General features: G+C 42.8%; 1 protein-coding gene and 1 long non-coding RNA gene across 5 annotated transcripts in view; one reads left to right on the top strand and one right to left on the bottom strand.

Annotated features, from left to right (window-relative positions):
- tarbp1 (TAR (HIV-1) RNA binding protein 1) overlaps positions 1–7,669 on the bottom strand; it is a 189,617-nt gene extending 181,948 nt beyond the window's left edge. The window contains exon 1 of one of the 4 annotated variants that reach the window (XR_013578732.1): positions 6,397–7,665. Coding sequence is in view for 3 of the 4 variants with exons in the window: in XM_078557419.1 (XP_078413545.1) it covers positions 6,397–7,399 (1,003 nt within the window). In the remaining variant the exon portion in view is untranslated. Of the gene's footprint in view, positions 1–6,396 lie in introns of all 4 variants that reach the window. The other 3 variants (XM_078557419.1, XM_078557418.1, XM_078557417.1) reach the window with 3 other exon arrangements.
- A 28-nt stretch (positions 7,670–7,697) lies between these two features.
- Positions 7,698–16,702, top strand: LOC144689914 (uncharacterized). The gene is made up of 4 exons (XR_013578733.1): positions 7,698–8,166; positions 11,156–11,330; positions 12,622–12,705; positions 15,117–16,702. It is a non-coding gene; the product is annotated as an uncharacterized LOC144689914 (long non-coding RNA).
- Positions 16,703–22,451: the final 5,749 nt, after the last annotated feature.

The following is a 22,451-nucleotide window of genomic DNA, read 5'->3' as shown; positions in this document are numbered from 1 at the left end:
CTGGTTCTAGAATTCTCCGTCAAGGGAAACAATTTTATCCTGTCCACTCTATCTATTCCCCTCATAATTTTGTACACCTCAATCAAGTCACCTCTCAGCCTTCTTTGTTCTAAGGAAAATAACCCCAACCTATCCAATCTCTCCTCGTAGCTATACTTTTCTAACCCTGGCAACATTCTTGTAAACCTCCTCTGCACTCTCTCCAGAGCTATTATGTCCTTCCTGTAATGTGGTGACCAGAACTGCACACAATACTCCAGTTGTGGCCTCACCAGTGTTTTATACAATTCCAACATTATATCCTTACTTTTATATTCTATACCTCTGCCAATGAAGGAGAGCATTCCATATGCCTTCTTTACAACCTTGTCTACCTGAACTGCTGCCTTCAGGGACCTGTGTACTTGTATGCCAAGATCTCTCACTTCATCTAGCCCTCTTAGTATATTCCCATTTATTTTGTAATCCCTGTAACTGTTTGACCTCCCTAAATGTATGACCTCACGCTTCTCTATGTTAAAATCCATCTGCCACTTTACCGCCCACTCCACCAACCCATCTATATCGTCTTGGAGATTATGGCTATCCTCTACACTATCCACTACTCGGCCAATCTTTGTGTCATCTGCAAATTTCCCAATCGTGCCCCCCCACATTCACGTCCAAATCATTAATATATAACACAAACAGCAAGGGTCCCAACACCGAGCCCTGCGGAACACCACTTGAGACAACTTTCCATTCGCAAGGGCATCCATCGACCATTACCTTTTATTTCCTGCTACAAAGCCATCCTTTTATCCAAAACAGAAACAAAAATACCTGGAAAAACTCAGCAGGTCTGACAGCATCTGCGGAGAAGAATACAGTTAACGTTTCGAGTCATATGACCCTTCAACAGAACTAAGGAAAAATAGAAAAGAGGTGAAATATAAGCTGGTTTAAGGGGAGGTGGGACAGGTAGAGCTGGATAGAGGGCCAGTGATAGGTGGATAACCAAAAGATGTCACAGACAAAAGGACAAAGAGGTGTTGAAGCTGCTGATATTATCTAGGGAATGTGATAATAAAGGTACAGGTAGCCCTAGTGGGGGTGGGGTTTGGGGGTGGGGGGGGGGCGCGGGTGGAAGGGATTGAAATAGGCTAAAAGGCAAAGATAAAACAATGGATGGAAATACATTTAAAAATAATGGAAATAGGTGGGAAAAGAAAAATCTATATAAATTTTTGGAAAAAAGGGGGATCGGAAAGGGGATGGGGATGGAGGAGCGAGTTCATGATCTAAAATTGTTGAACTCAACATTCAGTCTGGAAGGCTGTAAAGTGCCTAGTCGGAAACTGTTCCTCCAGTTTGCGTTGAGCTTCACTGGAACAATGCAGCAGGCCAAGGACGAACATGTGGGCATGAGAGCAGGGTGAAATAGCAAGCGACAGGGAGGTCTGGGTTATGCTTGCGGACTGACTGAAGGTGTTCCGCAAAGCGGTCACCCAGTCTGCGTTTGGTCTCTCCTTTTATTCAGTTTGCCACATTACCCTGAATCCCATGGGCTTTTACTTTCCTGACCAATTTGCCATATGGGACCTTGTCAAATGCCTTGGTAAAATCCATGTGCACAACATCCACTGCACTACCTTCATCAACCCTTCTTGTCACTTCCTCAAAGAATTCAATCAAATTTGTGAGGCAAGACCTTCCTTTAACAAATCTATGCTGACCATCCCTGACTAGTCCATGCCTTTCCACATGACAGTTAATCCTATCTCTCAGGATTGATTCTACTAATTTGCTCACCACCGATGTAAGACTAACTGGCCTATAATTGCTTGGCATTTCCTTTGATCCCTTTTTAAACAATGGAACTACGTTTGCATTTCTCCAGTACCTCCCCTGTATCTAGTGAAGATTGGAAAATCATCCTCAGAGCATCTGCTATCTCCTCCCTGACTTCCTTCAGCAGCCTCGGAAACAATCCATCTGGCCCTGGTGACTTATCAACTTTCAAGGATTTCAACCGTTCGAGTACTTCCTCTCTCTTTATGACTATCCCGTCCAATATCTTGCAGTGTTCCTCCTGGACTACCATATCTACATCCTCCCTTTCCTTTGTAAACACGGAGACTAAATATTCATTCAAAACCCTTCCCACAGCCTCTGCATCTACACACAAGTTTCCATCTTCATCTCTGATAGGTCCCACTTTTTCCTTAACTAACCTTTTAGCATTAATGTATTGGTAAAACATCTTTGGGTTATCTTTAACTTTACTTGCTAATCTTTTTTCATGCCCTTTCTTTGATTTCCCTTATTTCCTTTTTTACTTCGTCCCTGCACTTCCTATATTCATCTAGGCTATCTGCAGTGTTTAGTTCTTTGTGCCTATTGTACGCTTTCTTTTTCTGTTTGATCTTCCCCTGTATTCCTCTAGACAACCAGGGGGGTCTAGATTTGGCAGTACCACTGTTATTTTTGTAGGGGACATGTCTACTTTGTACAATTAGGATCTCGCTTTTTAGTGTTTCCCATTGGTTTTCCACTGTTTTTTCCTCCAGCAGTGCTGTCCAGTCCACCTCAGCCAAGTCCCTTCTCATTTCTGCAAAATTTGTCTTTCCCCAGTTCAAGACTTTTACTCCTGCTTTATCTCTGTCCTTTTCCATGGTAATGCTAAATCTAACTGAATTGTGATCACTATCCCCGATATGGTTGCCAACTGTCACTTCACCCACTTGCCCTTCTTCGTTCCCCAAGACTAGGTCTAGAGTTGCATCTCCTCTTGTTGCGTTTGTCACTAATTGGTTGAAAAAATTTTCCTGGACACACTGCATGAATTTTTCTCCCTTAGTGCCCCTTATAATGTTTGAATCCCAGTTGATATTAGGATAGTTGAAGTCTCCTACTTTTATTGCCCTCTTCTTACAAGCAGAAATTTGCCTACATATTTCTTCTTCTATCTCCCTTTCACTATTTGGGAGTCTGTAGTATACTCCCAGTAGTGTGACTGCCCCTTTTCTATTTCTGAGCTCAATCCATAAAGCCTCGTTTGTTGACCCATTTGGTATATCATCCCTTCTCACAACTGGAATTGATTCTTTAACCATCAGTGCTAGCCCCCCCCCAACTCCTTTTTTATCTCCTACTCTATCGTGTCTGAAGACTCTATGACCAGGGATATTTAGCTGCCAGTTTTGTCCCTCCTTTAGCCAGGTCTCCATTATAGCAATGACATCCTGCTGCCATGTGTCTACCTGTGCCCTTAACTCACCTACCTTGTTTGCAATACTCCTTGCATTGAAGTATAAACGGTTTAACCCCATCTATTTCCCTTGCTGGATACTTTTTAAACTTTGCTTCTCCTGTAACTCCATGTCTATCACAACGTCCCTAGCTAATGTTCTACCTCCATTTTTCTGATCTGAATCTGACCTATCTGATCCTACTCCTGGGATCCCATCCCCCTGCCACACTAGTTTAAATACCCCCCAACAGAACTAGCAAAAGCCCCCATGGTTGACTCATTTTTCCTGTTGGGTTTTCATGTCTTAGAGGAATGTAAATTTGCTGTAGACTATGTAAAACTTCTTTAAGTACTAGCCATTGCCTGCCTACCATCAAATCTTTTAATGTATTTTCCCAATCCACATAGACCCTCAATTTCCTTTGTCCAGATTTAGGACCCTCATTTCAGAATAAACTGTATCGCTTTCAAACAGAATGTAAAACTCTATCATGTTAAGGTCACTATTTCATAATGGCTCCTTTACAGCAAGAATATTGAATAGCCCTTTCTCATTAGATAATACTAGGTCCAAAATAGCCTTATCTCTAGTTGGTTGCTTGTTGGTTGATCCTTGTGGACAAAAAGCTTTCAGTAACCTTCAAATCCAGGGCTTTTCTTTCATTTAGCGTCTCGAATATTCCCCCCATCACCTCCAAATCTTACCTATTTCAATACTCCTTAGGCCAGGTTCCATCCACCAGCTGAAGCAAAACTCAAATGGCAATGTCTTATTTCACAACAAGTCTTGCTTACCCATCAGTCCTGCCCTCAAATGTCCTCCAATACCTCACATTTTAAATTTCGATCCTTATGTTTAAATTCCTCCAAGGCCTCCCCATCCCTTTAATCTCTTAACCTCCTCTTGCCCTCTAACCCCTCCCCGGTTTCTCCATTCCTCTGGCTCCAGCCCCTTATACACCACCCCACCTCCTTATGCCTCTCTGAAGTGCCTTGGGATATTTTTCTAGGTTACAGACACTATGCAGGCAAAGGGATAAAGGAAAATAGAACCAAAAGGTGTTCATCTAGCATTGCTGGCACAGTATTTCACTAATTTCTTCTAGAAATTAAAACATACAAGGCAAAGGGTTTTTATTTTTTGGCATAGTAGTTGCCTACATGTGCTGAATTTAAGCTTCGCTGCTGATTTTACATAGTCCAATTTTGATATTCCACTTAAAAATAAACCTTTTGAATGCAATCTAGCATCAATCATCACTTGTTTCAAAGTATTCTGATTACTCCAAAAGAGTTTTTTTCAATTTCCCTTTTCATGAATCTTGTACCTACATTGTGACCTTTTCAATTTATGCCCCAATGCAAATAATCTATGTTTATCCTGTTTATCCTCATCATTTTGAACTTGTCGATTAAATCCTGCCTCAATCATCACATTATGAGAACACCTAGCCCTGGATGCTCTAAACTTTATCTCTAGCTCCAGATATCATCCTGGTAAATATTAACTACATGGTCTCTGAGGCCATTCTATTCTTCTTATAGCAAGGAGCCCAAAATCATGTACAGTACTGAAGATCTGGTGTAACTATCATTCCAGACATAGTTATCTTGACAGCTTTACTCTTGAGCTCATCCCTTCTCGATTTAAAAGCTCAAATCTCATTTGCCTTCTTAACTTTATTTTATCTTGTTATTCGTTTTTAAGAATTTAAGTATCTATCTGCATCCTTTTTGCTCCAAATACATTAAGAAATATAGTATTTAAGCTCTAACTCTTTATTTTATTCTTGTTGCCAATTGCAATCTCTCTCATCTTCCCATATTAAAAGGAGTCTTATTTCTCCATTCTCCTAGCCAGTTTATGTTCTGTTCTTTAGTCTTTTTGGCATTTTGCTACTCCTCCCACTTTGGTATCGGACCTTTTATTTCTAAGTAACGATCATACAATGACTCTGTACACGTACAAAAATAGATCCCAACACTAGGACACTCTTCGCCAATTTTTCAGCTGTCTCTCTATCTTCACAGTCACTTCTGCCTTTTGGTCATGGGCTTTAATTTTCTCAACAAAGGTCCTTACGCAGCATTTTATCAAATGTTTGCAAATTCTGCATAAACCACATCCAACATATCCCCTAATCTATATATATCATTATTCCATCAAAACATCCTATAATTGTAGTTAAACATAACCCATGTTGACTAACTTCATTCAGTCTTTACACATTACAAGAATCCTGGAAAATCCCTCATCGGGTTTTCTTGCTAATTAACTAAAACTAACTTAAATACTATGGCTGGTTGTACTTTCTTTACTTTCATTGTTGCACTTGATCTTATACTGAACTGTTTTATTCCTGCTTGTGATATGCACTTGGTAAAGGCAGCTAAGAGGTGACTTGACGTACTAATTGTGGTTTGGGCCTTTATTGACTAAATGTTTTTGACCCTGAAAGTCTGGAAAGGTAAATCTTAAAAAGGTAAACTTCAGCAGAAATCTAGTAGAGTGTGAAAACAGGCATCTAGTTGCGTGGGAACAGGGAGAGAAACACCTATGCAGGATCTCAGAGGTTCAGAAGTGAATTGGAGCTGAGACAAAATAACTGACTGCGAAGGCCACCACATTATCCTTATTTTGGCCAACCATTGGCATTGGAATATTTAGGAACTGATAGGTGTCAGAGCATGGGAATACAGAGTTCTTGAGAATTTGGCATGATTTGCGCAGGCAGAGATGGTTCAATGTCATTTTTTTGTAATTGGGTCTTTCAAATAATTGCAAGATAGTGAAGGATTAAATCAGTCTCCATAGGCCTTGCTGTGTAAAGAAAGTACAAGAGGAGATTACCTGAGCACAGAAATTCAGAGGCCTTGCATGTTGCACTGGTACCTGGGGCCACCACCACGAGTAGTTATGTGGAGATCACACTTCTACCCAGGACTTAACGGTAATGCTGTTGTGCTTTTATACCGTTGTTCACATATTAGCACGTGTCAAATCTTACTTATTCTGTATAAAATATAACCACTGTCATCGGTAAGGGTTATCACTTCAAATCATTTCAGAATTTTGGAAAAGGGGATCAAGAATTAACAGGTTTTGTTGCCTCCAATTCCAGCAACAGTAACTATTGTCATTTCTTACAAATAATTCAACGCACCAGATTCAGCCTGGCACTCTGAGCAGATTTCACTCTTCAACGTGTTCGAAACATCCACAGCTCTTTTCAGCAGGTACATAGCCCTCTTGCGCGACGTGTTATCCGGCTGCACCAGTCCCCTCTGCACCACTTCCCAAAACTGCGGGCAAATTCGTAGGTCGAAGGTCTGGTGGGGTGACCGGTCTCCGGTGCAAAGAAGCAGATGATGAGGAAGCGAGCTCAGAAGCAGCAGGACTCTGGAGACAGTGGTGGTCTTTTCCCAACGTTTCACTCGATCCCAGATGTCTTGGACGGTGGGGCACTTTTGCACCGAGCTGCCTGGGTTCGGAAGCAGGGCCGGGATTACCCCGGTGACCATCCTGGACGCCACGCTATCCTCTCCCACCTTCACGGCGGTCAGAGTGAGCGACAGCAACTCTTCTGTCCCAATCCCTCGCTCCAGAAGCAACGGCGCCGTCTTCACCAGCACCTCGATGGCGACCTGAATGTCCAAGTACTCCGGGCTTTGGGACTCCTCCTTACCCCCGGTCGAGCCAACCCTGCCCCGTTCCTCGGTGTAGCCCCGCAGATCACGCAAGGAAGAGCCGGCGACGTCTTGCAGCAGGGCCGGCGGAGCCTGCCGGCAGCAGGCGTGGAGCAGGGCGCAGAGAGAGTGCACCAGCCTCCGGCCCGGCTCCTGGAACTGGCCTCCCGGCCCTTCCAAGCGCAAACCCCGCAACAGCGGCAGGCACCAGCCGACGGCCACGTCCCGCAAGGAGCTCGGCAGATCCTGCTCGGCGGCCGGGTCCCGGGACCGACACTCGCCGCCTCCGGGGTCGCCCGGGTGTCCGCCGGGGCCCAGCCTCTCCACCAAGAGGCGCAGCATCTCCACTCGATCGGCGTCGGGCAGCCCCTGGTCTTCTGCCTCCCGGCACCAGCGGCACAACTCCCGTAAGGAGGTGGTGGCGGAACGCGGGCCATGACCGAGCCGCAGCAGCAAGTCCGCCACCAGCAGCGGGTTCATTCTACTTTTCACAACCCGGCACCAACCTCCGGACGGACCGCTTCCGGTCGAGGGAGTCACACACTCAAACGTCCGGCGGAAACGCTTCCGTCTCCCAATACTCGTTGGGAAAGCGTACAAGAAAATACACAGTTAAAATATCAGCCCTTTACCCGCCTTCAAAAAAGTAACGAGGTGTCGATCTGTCGCTTTCCAATTCTTCATTTGTGCTATTTTAATTCTTTTCTTAAAAAAAAAGGAACGGCGCGTCGGTTCATGTTTCCACGGTTACGACGTCAGATTACGTCAAAACATACGTACGTCATGATGTAAATGAGAGGCGTGACGTCATGACATAGCGGGACCGACTCGCTGGAGCCAAATGCCGGCGGCCACGGAGGTGAAACGCTGCCCTGGATTGAGAGCGTCTTCCCCGCTCACCTGCACAGCAACCTGGAGGGGGTGGCTTCCCTCATCCACCTTCTGGGGGACCCGCCATAGGGTTACCAACCCACCAGGAAATTGAAGACCAGTTGGAAGGATACTGCTGTGTGCAGCACTGGAGAAAACTCATCGGAACGTTAAAATAGATTGTGCTTTTTCTTTCAACATTTCTCTTTAACAGATATAAAAGTATTGAAACTGGGGAAGATGGGCTGTTTGGCTGATAGTCAAACATCATCCAATTGGCTACTGAGTCTTTTTGCTTTCCAATTGGCGTAGGAAAGGTGGTCTAAGCCTCAAGGATGGATGTGTTGGGTTGGCTGACTCACGGCTGGAGCGTGGGGGCAAGTCGTGTGATGAAACCTCCAGGAATACGTTTAATCACAGCTGGCAACCCTACACCTCCACTGCTGGCGATCCCTACAGTCTGCAGTAAGTGAGCAAGTTCCTCCCACCTGCACCACTTCAGGCTTTGCTTTCTCCCCTGGCCTGAAACAACAGAGTCTGCTGCCTAAGGTGATCATTCATAAAATCCTATGTACATATTTGACTGCGTTTATTAGGACAGAAGAAATAGGACTAGGCCATTCAGTGCCTTGAGCCTGCTGCATCATTCATTAAGATCGTGGCTGATTGGATTGTGGCCTCAACTCCACTTTCCTGCCTGTTCCCCATAAACCTTGACTCCTGTGTCAATCAGCCTCCACTGCTCTCTGTGACTGATGACCTTCTGAGAGAAGAAATTCCTCCTCGTCCCCATCTCAAATGGGAGACCCCTTATTTTTAAACTCTGACCCCTAGTTCTAGGTTCCCTCATGAGAGGACATAGCCTCTCAGCATTTACCCTGTCAAACCCCCACAGAATTTTATATGTTATGATTAATGTTAATTTTAATAACGGCTTTGTTTAATTGATTCTTGATCGACATATAGCCCTGAACAATCTTTGGAATATCGGATCTGGCAGCATCTGTGGAGAGGAGCACAGTTAGCGTTTCGAGTCCGAATGACCCTTCAACAGAACTAAATAAAAAAGGTGGTTGTTGGGGGGGGGGGAGGGGTGGTGGGGGGGGTTGTGGGGGGGTTGTGGGTGGGGGGTGGGTGGGGGTGGGTGGGGGGTGGGTGGGGGTGGTGGGGGGGGGTGGGGGTGGTGGGGGGGGGGTGGGGGGGGAGGGGTGGTGGGGGGTGGGGTGGTGGGGGGGGTGGGTGAGGTGGTTGTGGGGGGGTGGTGGTGGTGGGGGTGGTGGGTGGGGTGGGTTGGGGGTGGGGGTGGGTGGGTGGGGGGACAAGAAGAGCTGGATAGAGGACCAGTGATAGGTGGAAATAACCAAAAGATGTCACAGAAAAAAGGACAAAGAGGTGTTGAAGGTGGTGATATTATCTAAATGAATGTGCTAATTAAGGGTAGAAAGCATGATTAAATTAAAATTAAAGATAGAAAGCATGTCAGTTCCTCTGACATGTCCTCCTCCTTCCTTAACCGAGGTTATCCACCCACGGTGGTTGACAGGGCCCTCAACCGTGTCCGGCCCATCTCCCGCGCATCTGCCCTCACACCTTCTTCTCCCTCCCAGAAACATGATAGGGTCCCTCTTGTCCTCACTTATCACACCACCAGCCTCTGCATTCAAAGGATCATCCTCTGCCAACACCAGCATGATGCCACCACCAAACACATCTTCCCTTCACCCCCCCCCAGAGGCATTCCGCAGGGATCGTTCCCTCCGGGACACCCTGGTCCACTCCTCCATCACCCCCTGCACCTCAACCCCCTCCCACGGCACCGTCCCATGCAACCGCAGAAGATGCAACACCTGCCCTTTTACTCCCCCTCTCACCGTCCAAGGGCCCAAACATTCCTTTCAAGTGAAGCAGCATTTCAATTTACTCTACTGCATTCGTTGGTTTCCTCTACATTGGAGAGACCAAACGCAGACTGGGTGACCGCTTTGCAGAACACCTTCAGTCTGTCCGCAAGCATTACCCAGACCTCCCTGTCGCTTGCCATTTCAACACTCCACCCTGCTCTCATGCCCACATGTCCGTCCTTGGCTTGCTGCATTGTTCCAGTGAAGCTCAACGCAAACTGGAGGAACAGCACCTCATCTTCCGACTAGGCACTTTACAGCCTTCCGGACTGAATATTGAGTTCAACAATTTTAGATCATGAACTCTCTCTTCCATCCCCATCCCCTTTCTGACTTTCCCCCTCCTTTTTGTTTTTTCCAATAATTTATATAGATTTTTCTTTTCCCACCTACTTCCATTATTTTTAAGTGTATTTCCATCCATTGTTTTATCTCCACCTTTTAGCCTGTTTTGATCCCTTCCCCCCACCCCACCCCCACTAGGGCTACCTGTACCTTGCTCGTCCTGCTTTCTACCCTTAATTAGCACCTTCCTTTAGATAATATCACCACCTTCAACACCTCTTTGTCCTTTTGTCTGTGACATCTTTTGGTTATCTCCACCTGTCACTGGCCCTCTATCCAGCTCTTCTTGTCTCTCCCCCACCCCCCCACCCCCTTCCCCTTAAACCAGCTTATATTTCACCTCTCTTCTATTTTTACTAAGTTCTGTTGAAGGGTCATTCGGACTCGAAACGTTAACTGTGCTCCTCTCCGCAGATGCTGCCAGACCTGCTGAGTTTTTCCAGGTATTTTTGTTTTTGTTTTGGATTTCCAGCATCCGCAGTTTTTTGCTTTTATCTTTGGAATATCGGATAAGTTTCCAAACTAACATGGCTGTCAAACAGAGTCCATCTACATCATTTTTACCTTGCCATAGATCACATTCTGATAGTGTGTGAAATAAACTTGTATGTAAATGGTTGCAATGGGGATTTATTAAAAATGAAAAATCTTGCCAATTATTAGACCTTTTGATAATATGCAAGTTTAAGTCCTGATTCTGACTTTTGCACATCAGCAGTAAGTTTTAGTAATTGCTGCTATGGTTAAACAGAATAAGGAGAAATGGAAACTAAGTGGACTTTTTTGAATTTTGAAAACTGATTGCATCATTAGAATTGGGTATTTTTTAAATGGTATGCTACCACAGCTATAGCCTAGCAATATCCTAGTATTACTGAGAAGGTTACATTTAAATTGTTCCATTGCATTGCCTATACACCTACCTGCAAAGTCCTAGCCTTGAGTTGATTGTCTTGGATTTCAAGCCTTTTAAATTCTCATTCTTGAATGGTAAGTCAAGGATTGGGGAGTACATTGGGTTCAAAGAATATCCTCAATGTCTATGTAAAGATACTTAAAAATAAACCTTCCTTACTTGTTGCCTTTTTTAAAACTCTGATGTCTTACCATGCCATTTCAGGTCTCCTTGCTCCAGGCGACTCCAGTAATGTTACTTTCAGGAAGGGGCTGCCTGTGTGCCAGTGCAGCTCCATTCATCTTAAATGGGACTGCAATTTCACTCCAGCCTGGGAGCTGATCTGGAACCACCTAAACTAAAGAAAATAACACCGTTAAAGTATACAGCTGTATATTAGGTAAACCCATTACTAAGCATAGGTTAGAAAATTGTTTTTCCTTGGCTAACCATGAACCACAGGGTAAATTTTGTCTCTTCTGTCCTTGTTCCAATGAGTTTGTGGCCCTACGGTTGTAGGTTTTTGCTCAGCACAGTCTGTGGGGCAACAACTGGGACAACAAAACTGTCTTCATTTACAAGTTCTGTCTTAATTTTCTCAGCATAAGCAGACCAAGCTACCCATTTAGGTCCTCAGTATTCTATACTCATGTTGTGCAATGCTTCATACTATCTTTATTTATATGTGGTATTGAATGAATGATGAGCAATGTTGGGCTACCTATCATAATTCTGGGGATATTCTATCTTTCCTGTCCCTCAGCTTTCTATGGGCGCAATATTGTTTGACACTGTTAATGTGTGCATGACCACGTTTAATTCTCAAATATCTCCTGGAAAGTTAACTAGCAATCCAGTTCACAACATTGCTCCATACATGAATGGGGCACATTACACAAGTGTGGCAAAGCTCTTGAAGGGAATGTCTTTGGTGTCTCTTTTCTTGTATCTCCTGTTTGCATGTGAAATTCCTCTAAGAATGAGGAAGATCATGTCTATGGTGGGTAATTTAACATTCTGTAACAACATTGTTTAAGGTGACAAACAGCAATTTGAGTTATTCACCATGTTAGAGATTAGTCTAGGTGTCAACTTTACACAGAAGTGCTTATGAGCATACATTCTTCATAACTGTTAACATAATTAAGTGTAAGATTTGAACAATTGTTCACAAATCATATGACACTACAACATTTTTCATTAGTTTGTTTTTAGACTGATTTGTGCATGGTTTACATGCAGTAATGCATTTGTCTCTTTCAGTTATGCCTACAGTTATGAGTACTGCTTCCAAACATCTGATACCACATCTGTATGGAAAACAGAAACATGTGCATCAGTGTTTCAAGATAAACTAATACATTATTATTGTGGAGAAACCTTTATTGGCAGTAGTATGTAAAATAGATTCTATTCTGGAGGCCAACAGAGAAAAAGTCAGACCTTTGCTGCATGACTCTTATATAGTGTGACTTCTTATTAAAGCAAATCCACAGCAAGTTCAGCCTTGAGGTTATCTAGCAGCTTTGTGCACTAGGCTTTGCACAGAACATTTGCAAGAGATTCTTTGAAGATTAATTAATCTGTCGTAAATTCTGATTAAACTATTGAGAAAACTCTCCGATCTAGTAAAGGAAGACTTGCAGTTTATATTTTTGATGTGTTATCGTTATATCTATTTCATTTCTAAGGCATAAAACCAATGAAATGCTAATGATAGAGGATTGTGCCAGTGAAGTATCTTCGAGGGATGATTTTGAAGATGAAGCTATGAGGTATCTTTATTCAACTAATAAGTTAATGTGTTAGAAGATAGTTTATTGACCCATGCGGTTAAAACTTATGCAACAGCAGTCACGTTTGCAAAAGTTGAGGAAAGGGTTCAAAATGGGTTAATTTGTCATATACAATTTTTTTTAATGCTTTAACATTCTTTTATTCTTCCCAATTCCTCCAGTTTTCCATTGTGTTTTTGATCTACTTTTGCTTCCATTTTATTTTATCTTTATTTTCACCTTTTATGTTTTATTCTGTTTTCATTCTTTTATCATGCCTTGCTTTGATATTTCTAAGGTTTCAAGGTAAGCCAGGTGTCCTACCCTCCAGACTTCTGCTAATACAGCTTCTGACTCAACTAATAGGCCATTGATGTTAGAAACCTAAAGTGTTTTGAGTTTTAAACATCTTTTTCATCCATCCCATACTGGGGTGCAACAGTAGCATGGTGCTTATATCACTGGGCTGGTAATCCAGAGGTCTGGACTAATGCATCGAGTTCAACTCCCACCACAGCAGCTGAAGGAATTTGTATTTGCTTATTAAACGTAGAATAAAATGCTGGTTCCATTAATTATGACACTACTGTTTTGTCGTATAAAAAAAAAGGCTTCACTGATGTCCTTCAGGGGAGGAAAGGTGCCATCTTCACCCAAACTGGCCTACGTGTGACTCTAGTCCCACAGCAATGTGGTTTACTCTTAATTGCCCTCCCATCCAGCAAACCACTCAAGAAGGCGACACGTGTTTCTCACGTGTCGGTGCAGACTCGATGGGCCGAAGGGCCTCTTCTGCACTGAGAGATTCTGTGACTCACCATCACCTTCTCAAGGGAAATTAGGAAAGCCCCTGCCAGTGACTCCCACATCCAGCGAAAGAATTCAAAGAAACTTAAGCTAAATTCTAAAATGTACATTCAGTTACAGAATGTTTTATTCCTTTGGGGGCATCCTTGGAGATGCAATTAATCGCTGCAAGTTTTTTTGTTTTTAAGTTAATGCAGTTCAGCTGGCTTCCTAATAGCTTTATATTTAAAATAATTTGAGGTTGACCATAGTGGAAAGGGGGTGGCAGTGTACTTCAGTTCTGTTCCTCAAGATATTGAATTCACAATCTGAGGTGCTGTTGTGGAAAGTGCAAAGTAGAGATTTAGTACTGGCTAATATTAATCCCTCAACAATCTTCACATTTTTCAAAAAAATATTATTTGATCATTATTACGTTGCTATTTATGGGAACTTGCTGTTTGCAAATTGCCTACCACATTTTCTACATTACAACAGCAACTACTCTTATAATTGATTGTAAAGCACTTTGGGACATTGAGGTTGCAAAAGGCTCTATATAATCACAAGTCTTTATTTCTGCCTTTACCTCCAAGTCTGGAAGTGGGGTGGGAGAGGAGGATAATAATCACTTGGTTAGTCTTGTGACTTGTGAAGGCAAAGAAGCAATTAAATTAATTAATTTAAAATTGAGCAGTTCATTGGGATAATTTCTCTCTGCACAAAATAGTGTTTGAATATACAAATATTTCTCTGCTGTTTCAGACATGTCTGAATTACTAATGTATACATCAAAACAACATGGCTATAAGTACAACCTAAATTATGTATTAATGTAACTGAATTGTGATAGAAATAGGGAATTCATGAATACTTAATAAACCCTTGTCATCTTCCACCCCTCCTCAGCCACCTCCTCTCCTCAGTAGAAAATGGGGGTTTTAAATAAATGTAATTCGTAGGTGAAAATTCTGTGAAAAAAATAAGGAACAGAAAATAATGTAAAAGACTAAATGTTGTACTTTGTGGTCTTGATTTGATTATTTAATGGAGGAAAGTGCACCACGCATATTGGCGAAGACCAAAAGAAAGAAAATGTATAATTGGATATCTAAATCGAGAGAGTGAAAGCACACATGAAAAGTAGCATATGTTTATTGAATGCTTCGAAATAGTTTCATAAAGCAGAGTGACTTGAGCCAATAAGGGAGCTAGTGATCCTTTAGCTATCAGTAACCAAAATATTTAGTCAGCTAGTATGAAAACATCTTGGTAATTGTGACTATATTACAATTGAATTCTGTATAGGGCTTGAACAGGAAAGAGGATCACAGAACGATGTTTTAGACTCAAAGAAGCTACCTTTGAAGGGATGAGGAAGGAATCAACTCCAATAGGGTGGGATTAATTATCAATTCAACTAACCGGAGGAAAGCTTTCCACTGTTGCGACTTGCAGCGAAAGTATATTTAAAAGTATTTATTAAACAGCAGAAATAGTCCCTCTTGGATATTTATGTATGTTAAAATAAAAACCTTCACCAAAATCCCAAATATGATTTTGTCAAGATTCACTGTACTTAAGAATTGAACTACGTTTATAACTGTTTTTTGTTTCTTTTTCAGTTTGCAGAGCTGCAAATTAAGGAACTCTGTTGCAGCTATTGACTACAACCATCATTTGGACCGTTCATATCAATGTAAATGTTAATGATTTTGTAGTAATTGTCACCTTTAGGATTCAGAAAGTAGTAATAATTCTGCTGGGCTTGGCAATTCATTTCAGTTCTTGATGTAGTGTTATAGTTTACATTGTTTAAACCAAATATGACAATAGAACTACGGGAAGTGGCAACTGTTATCTTGTTTCAGCTGGTAACATTCATCTCAGTCAGAAGGATGTGAGCAGGAATAGGACATACACCCCTTGAACCTGATCCGTCATTCAGTAAGATCATGGCTGAACTTCTACATTTACTCTACTTTCCCATCCTATCCACATACCCCGTGAGTGCCCAAAATCTATCAATCTAAGTCTTTAAAACATTAATTGACTGAGGTAGAAAATTCCAAAAATTTACTATCTTCTGAGTGAAGAAATGTTCTCCTCATCTCAGTTCTGAGTGGCTGATCCCTTAACCTGAGACAGTGCCCCCTAGTTCTAGACTCTTCAGCTAGGGAAACCACCTTTCAACCAGCTTGATTGAGAACACCTCTCATTCTTCTAAATTCCAGAGATTATAGGATAATTTGTTCAATCTCTCCTTGCATGACATCCCTCTTATCTCAATCTAACAAACTTATGTTGCACCCTGTCTAAGACAAGTATATCCTTTCTTCAGTTAAGGAGACCAAAACTGTACACAGTACTCCAGATGTGGTCTCATCAAAGATCTTTATAATTGCAGCAAAACTTCCTTACTCTATGCTCCAAACCCCTTGTGAGGTTTAAAATATAAGCTGACACAACAATGCAATACTTAAGGAGTATTGGGTAGTCAGAAGTGCCAACATTTGGAGAGATATTGTAAAGCTGAAGCATTTTCAGCTTATTCAGGTGTGTTATTGATCCATGGCACTAATCTGAGAAGAGTAGGGTCATCTCCCAGTGACCAAGGACATTGCTTCCTCAACTGGTTCCATTTTGAAAAAAAAAACACAGAATAGCTAAGCTTATATACCTGTATAACTGTGGTCATGGTACATAAAACTTACTCTTCCAGAATCATTTCATCCAATTCAGGATTGCAGGGAGTTGGAGCCGATCCCAACAGACAATGGGCGCTAGGTGGGGGTACGCCCAGGACACTCACACACACTAGGGGACCATTTGCCAAAGCTAATCCACCTAACCACCACGTCTTTGGATGGTGGCAGAAACCCCCACAGACACAAACTACACACACACAGACACCCAAGGCCAGGATCAAACCTGGGTCCCTGGAGCTGTGAGGCAGCGGCGCTAACCACTACGCCACCGTGCCACCCGTGTATATAAAGCTCGTAAATATAATTACTTTTGAAATGTTTTGACAAGTGCAACATAATGACATGAATATCAATAACTTGCCTGTTTGTACATTCAATAAGGGCATTTTGCAAAATGAATTACTTTATGACTGATGAAAAATTCAGCCTGCTAATAGCATGTATGATTGACTAAAAGATCATCAATAAAATATAAACTAATGTAAAGTTTATAAAGCAAAAAATGAATATAATGCTTTTCTCTCTCGGGGACTATACCATGTACATCAAGAGAACAAAGAACATACTGAAGCTGTCAAAGAAGATAAAAATATGACCATGTTCCTAACCTCCTTATTCAGTAAACTACAGTGAAAGATGCTTGTCACAGATCTGATACACAATGAAGGTTCAATGCTGGGAACTCCAAAATGGTAGCTTGTCCAGAGTAAAAACTTTTCATGGCCTGAATAACTACTTTCAATCCATCAATTGAAGATTTTGTGGTGCACTACTTTACCTGGGTAGTCAAGAGGACGCAAATGTAAAAGAACTTCACTTTTTTTTAATTATCTTCTCTTCCACAGTCTATTTCGATGAATGATCCTGACAGCTTTCATGGAATCTTTACAGTGCAGAAGAAGGCCATTCAGCCCATTGAGTCTGCACTGGATCACCGAAAGAGCATTTTACATAGTCCCATTCCCTTGCCTTATCCCCTAAACCTTGCACATTCTTTCTGTTCAGACAGCAATCCAATTCCCTTTTGAATATCTCGATCAAACCTGCCTCCACCACCCTTTCAGGAAGTTTGTTCCAGACTCCAACCATCTTCTGGGTGAAAATTGTTTTCCTCACATCACTTCCACTCCTTTTGTCCATTATTTTGAATCTGTGCTCTCTAGATCTTGATGTTCTCTTGAGTGGGAACAGTTTCTCACTATTTGCCCTGTGCATCCCCCTCAGGATCTTGAATACCTTTATCAAACAGTCCTAACCTCTCCAATCTATCCTCACAGCTACTGTTGTTCATTCCTGGAATAATTCTTGTGAATATCCTCTGTACTCTCTCCAATACCTTCACACCCTTCCTCAAGTATGGTGCCCAGAACTGGATACAGTACTCAGGATCACAGAATCTTAATGGCACAGAAGGAGGCCATTCAACATAATTTCTGCACCAGCTCTCCAAATGAGCATTATGGTCTATTGCCATTGCCTTGCCTTTTCCATGTACCCTTGGACATTGTTTCTATTCAAATAGTCATCCAATGCCCTCTTGAATGCCTCAGTTGAACCTGCCTCCACCACACTTCCAGGAAGTGCATTCCAGACCAGAACCACTCGTGTGAAAAAGTTTTTTCTCATGTCACGCTTCTTTTGCAAAACTCCAGATGAGGCATAACCTAATGCCTTATACCTGACCACCTTACTCTTGTACTCAATGCCTCTATTAATAAAACCTGGGATATCGTATGCTTTATTAACCACTATCTCAACATGCCCTGCCACCTCCAATGACTTACGTACGTATACACCGAGGTCCCTTTATTGCTGCACCTCCTTTAGAGTTTCTCCCTATCTACTACTACTACTATCAACATTCTTCCTGCCAAAATGAATCACCATACACTTTTCTGCATTGTGTCATTCTTGTTACACATAATGACAGGCACAGGAATTAGCCTTGGGAACCACACCTGCAGAATTTCAGAGCTAACATATATTCATAATGCTAGAACTGGCAGAACAATTGGAGCATTCTTTTGTTAATAATAATGTTAGCAGTAGAATTAATGCAGTATTTCTATAGCAAAACAGAAGTTTGCAGGAATCCTCTAATGTGACTGAGTGTTGCTATTACAACCTTGTATTTGAAGATATTAATCCAGCATTATTGAAGTTTAATTTATAACTCGGAACTATGATATATCAGCAGGTCTGACAGCATCTATGGAGAGAGAAACAGAGTTAACTTTTCAAGTCCACATGACATCTTCAGAACTAAACAGAAGTAGAAATATGATGGATTTTATACTGTTTAAGAGAGGCGGTGGAATGAGGTAGAAGATCAGGGACAGGTGACAGCTAAGGAGAGATTGACAAAGATGTCATGGACACAAGACAAAGGAAGTGTTAATGGTAGTGGTAAAGAAGGTGCTGATAGTGGTATAAAGGTAAGATAGCAGAAGGTGTTAATAGCGGAACAAGGGTCAGCACTCTGAAAGCAAAACATAAAAACAAGTGACAGATGGCCCTGTGGAGGAGAGGTTTTGGGGGAAAAAAGGATTAACAAATGAACAAATAAAAGAATAAAATTAAATTTTAAACAAATTTTTTAAAATAAATAAATAAACAAAAAATAGATTGAAAAGGGGGTCAAGAGGGACAAGAGAGTTCATGGTCTAAAGTTGTCGAACTCGATGTTAAGTCTGGAAGGCTGTAAGGTACCTAATCAGAAGATGAGCTGCTGTTCCTCCAGTTTGCATTGGGCTTCACTGGAACATTGCAGCAGACCCAGGACAGATGTGGGCATGAGAGCAGGATGGTGTGTTGAAATGGCAAGCGACAGGAAGGTCTGGGTCATGCTTGCGGACTGAGCGAAGGTGTTCCACAAAGCAGTCATCTGGTCTGCGTTCAGTCTTCCCAAAGTAGAGGAGACCACATTGGGAGCAGCAAATACAGTAGACTGAATTGAAGGAGGTGCAAGTGAAGCGCTGTTTAATCTGAAAGGAGTGTTTGGGCCCTTGGACGGTGAGGAAAAAGGAGGTAAAGGGGCAGGTGTTGCACCTTCTGTGATTGCATGGGAGGGTGTCATGGGAAGAGGTGAGTTGGGGGAGATGGAGGAGTAGACCAGGGTGTCAGGGAGGGAACGGTCCCTATGGAATGCTGACGCTGGGGTGGGAGTGGGGGGTGAGAGGAAGATGTGTTTGGTGGTGGCATCATGCTGGAGTGGCAGAAATGGCGGAGGATGATCCTTTGAATGCAGAAGCTGATGGGGTGAAAAGTGAGGACAAGGGGGACCCTATCATAGTTCTGGGAGGAAGAGGCGAGGGCGGAGGTGTGGGAGATGGGTCAGACAAGGATGCGGGCACTGTCAACCAGAGTAGGGGGAAAACCTCTGTAAAGGAAAAAGATATGTCAGAAGCGTTGCTTTGGAAGGTGGCATCATCAGAACAGATGCGACGGAGGAGAAGGAACTGAGAGAATGGGATGTAGTCCTTACAAGAAGCAGAGTGTGAGGAGCTGCAGCTGAGGAAGCTGTAGGAGTCAGTGGGCTTGTAATGAATATTGGTGGAATGGAAAAGAGACAGCGGGGTCAAGGAAGGGAAGGGAAGTGTCAGAGATGGTCCATGTGAAGGTGAAAGGGTGGAAATCAGAAGCAAAAGCAATTTTTTCCAGGTCCAGATGAGTGCATGAAGCGGCACCAAAACAGTCATCGATGTACCGAAAGAAGAGTTGTGGGAGGAGGCCTGTGTAGGACTGGAACAAGGAATGTTCCACATACCCCACAAAAAGACAGGCATAACTGGGGCCCATGCGGATACCCATAAACACACCTTTTATCTGCAGGAAGTGCGACAAGTTAAAGGAGAAATTGTTCTGAGAGAGAACAAGTTCAGCCAGGGATTGTTTGGGCCTCTGTTGAAGGAAGAAACACAGATCCCTCAGACCATCCTGGTAGGGGATGGTGTAGAGGGATTCGGTGTCCATGGTGAAGAGGAGGCCAGGAAACTGGAAATTGTTGAAATCACTTAGGGCATCAGAGGAATCACAAATGAAGGTGGGCAGAGACTGGACAAGGAGTGAGAGAATGGAGTCAAGATAGGAAGAAATGAGTTCCATGGGGCAGGAACAGGCTGACACGATTGGTCTGCTGGGACAATCCTGTTTGTGGATTTTGGGAAGGAGGTAGAAGCGGGCTGTGTGGGGCTGGGAGACTCAGGTTGGAAGCTGTGGAGGGAAGGTCTCCAGAGGTGATGAGGTCAATGACAGTCCTGGAAACAATGGCTTGATGTTCGGTGGTGAGGTCATGGTCCAGGGGGAGGTAGGAAGAAGTGTCTGTGAGTTGGCGCTCAGCCTCTACAAGGTAGAGGTCTGTACGCCAGACAACAACATCACCCTTGTCAGTAAAGTCAGGGTTTGACCTCAGGGAACAGAGTGCAGCAAGTTCAGAAGACAGGTTGGAGTGGGTGAGAGGAGCAGAGAAATTAAAACAGCTGGCCAGCATCATACCAACACTTCTCAATGACAAGATTAAGAGCAGGTAGGAGGCCAGAGGGAGGGGTCCAGGTAGAGGGAGGCGGGTGAAAGGATCCATTGAACAGTGGGAGGCCTCTTGTCCAGAGAAGTGAGCACGGAGATGAAGGCAACAGAAAAAGAGTTCAGCATCGTGCCGAGCCCAAATTCATTGAGGTGAGGGTGTAAGGGGATAAAACTGAGTCCTTTGCGAGTACGGACCGTTCAGCATCAGAAAGGGAAAGGTCAGAGGGTATTGTGAATACACGGCAAGGGCTGGGATTAGAAGACGGGATGGGGTCAGAGGGACGGGAAGGGGTGGAGGGTCCCAGATGGGTGTTGGTACCAATAAGTTATTGGAGCTTGCGTTCCTTAGCACCTGAAAGGAAGAGACAAGGTTTCTTGTTATGGCATCGGATGAAACAAAGAATAAAATGAAACTGGAGACAAGGACAGCTTTGAGGTAGGATGAGTCAGTGCTGCTGGAGAGGTCGAGTGTGTACATATGGCGGCGCATGGCACTGAGTGTGCATATCAGGATGCGGCGAGAGCAGCCGTCCGAGGAACATTGTATGTCCCGGAGATATCTGTAATCTTGGGTAGATTCGAAATATGAAGGATGGAACTTCAGTTGGAATCCACATGGGGTATAATAAAATTATCCACCTGTTTCTATATTGTTCCTTAACCTGAAAAAATGGGGGAAGATTGATGATTTACTCTTCTGTTATATGATCTCTTCGGAATAAGAGAACATTTCAGAAGTTTTAACCTGGAATACATCTTTGTCTTTTTTGTCCAACAGAGTGATACAGGCACAGGAAAATATACTGAGCTGCAGCCATATAATTGGAGATTGAATCATATGCAAAGTGCCTTCAAGAGGCATTAAAATGAAATGTTGTGTTACAACTCCTTCTTTCTTCGCTCTACATTACAGTAATTAGCTATTTAGACAGTAGGTTCCAAAACAATATTCCGTGAAGCAGTTTAAGAAGAAAAGTTATCTTTTTTCCACAGCTCAGCCTGTAAACCATAAACCTGGAACATCCGTGATTTTTAATCAAGCATAGTAATTTTACACAAACTGGAAGTTTTGGGCTTTTGGGATATTTTCTTATGCAACCTCTTAAATCAGTTCTTTATAGTGTAATTTAAAAGTAGGAAAGAAGGAATTACAACGCTATTATCCTGGAGCCTGTGACAACGTCAGTAAGTTCACAACATTTTGAAATAGACAATTTCAACATGTCTGTTGGCACTTGATGTCTGCACCCTATTTATTTTGTTAGAACCTGGCGTGTTCCACTCTGAGACAATTCAAATTGAAGTCTCAAACTTAATGGTCAGTTATAGCTGGACTTCCTCATCTAGGCAGAGTTTTTTGTTCTCATCCAGTTGATCCAAATGACCATAAATTGGTTGAAGGAATGTTGGAAGTTTGATCAAACAGCAGCATTTGTGAAAATGACTTGGCTAAGTTCTCAAGGAGCATGAAGAAATTCAAGAAGGGATTGCAAAGAAACCCGGCTACACTTAGCAACATGAGCAGCTGTTCTCAGACAGAAGATGAACAAACCTCGCGCATTATTTATAAGTAAGGTATTGACCAGCTAATTTTCTAATGCTAGAATGTGCAACAAGCTGCCAGCATGAACTATTTGCCTTCAGGTGTCAATAGGAAAACCTGCACGGGTAGCTAAATTTATCTGGCAGTGCTTCAATGATAGTATTGTATTTCAATTAGCGACTGAA

Source organism: Cetorhinus maximus, chromosome 14 (genome assembly GCF_964194155.1).
Source record: "Cetorhinus maximus chromosome 14, sCetMax3.hap1.1, whole genome shotgun sequence".
Lineage (NCBI taxonomy): Eukaryota > Metazoa > Chordata > Chondrichthyes > Lamniformes > Cetorhinidae > Cetorhinus > Cetorhinus maximus.
The sequence above is the reverse complement of the archived record's forward strand: the minus strand, read 5'-3'. Positions and strand labels throughout refer to the sequence as shown.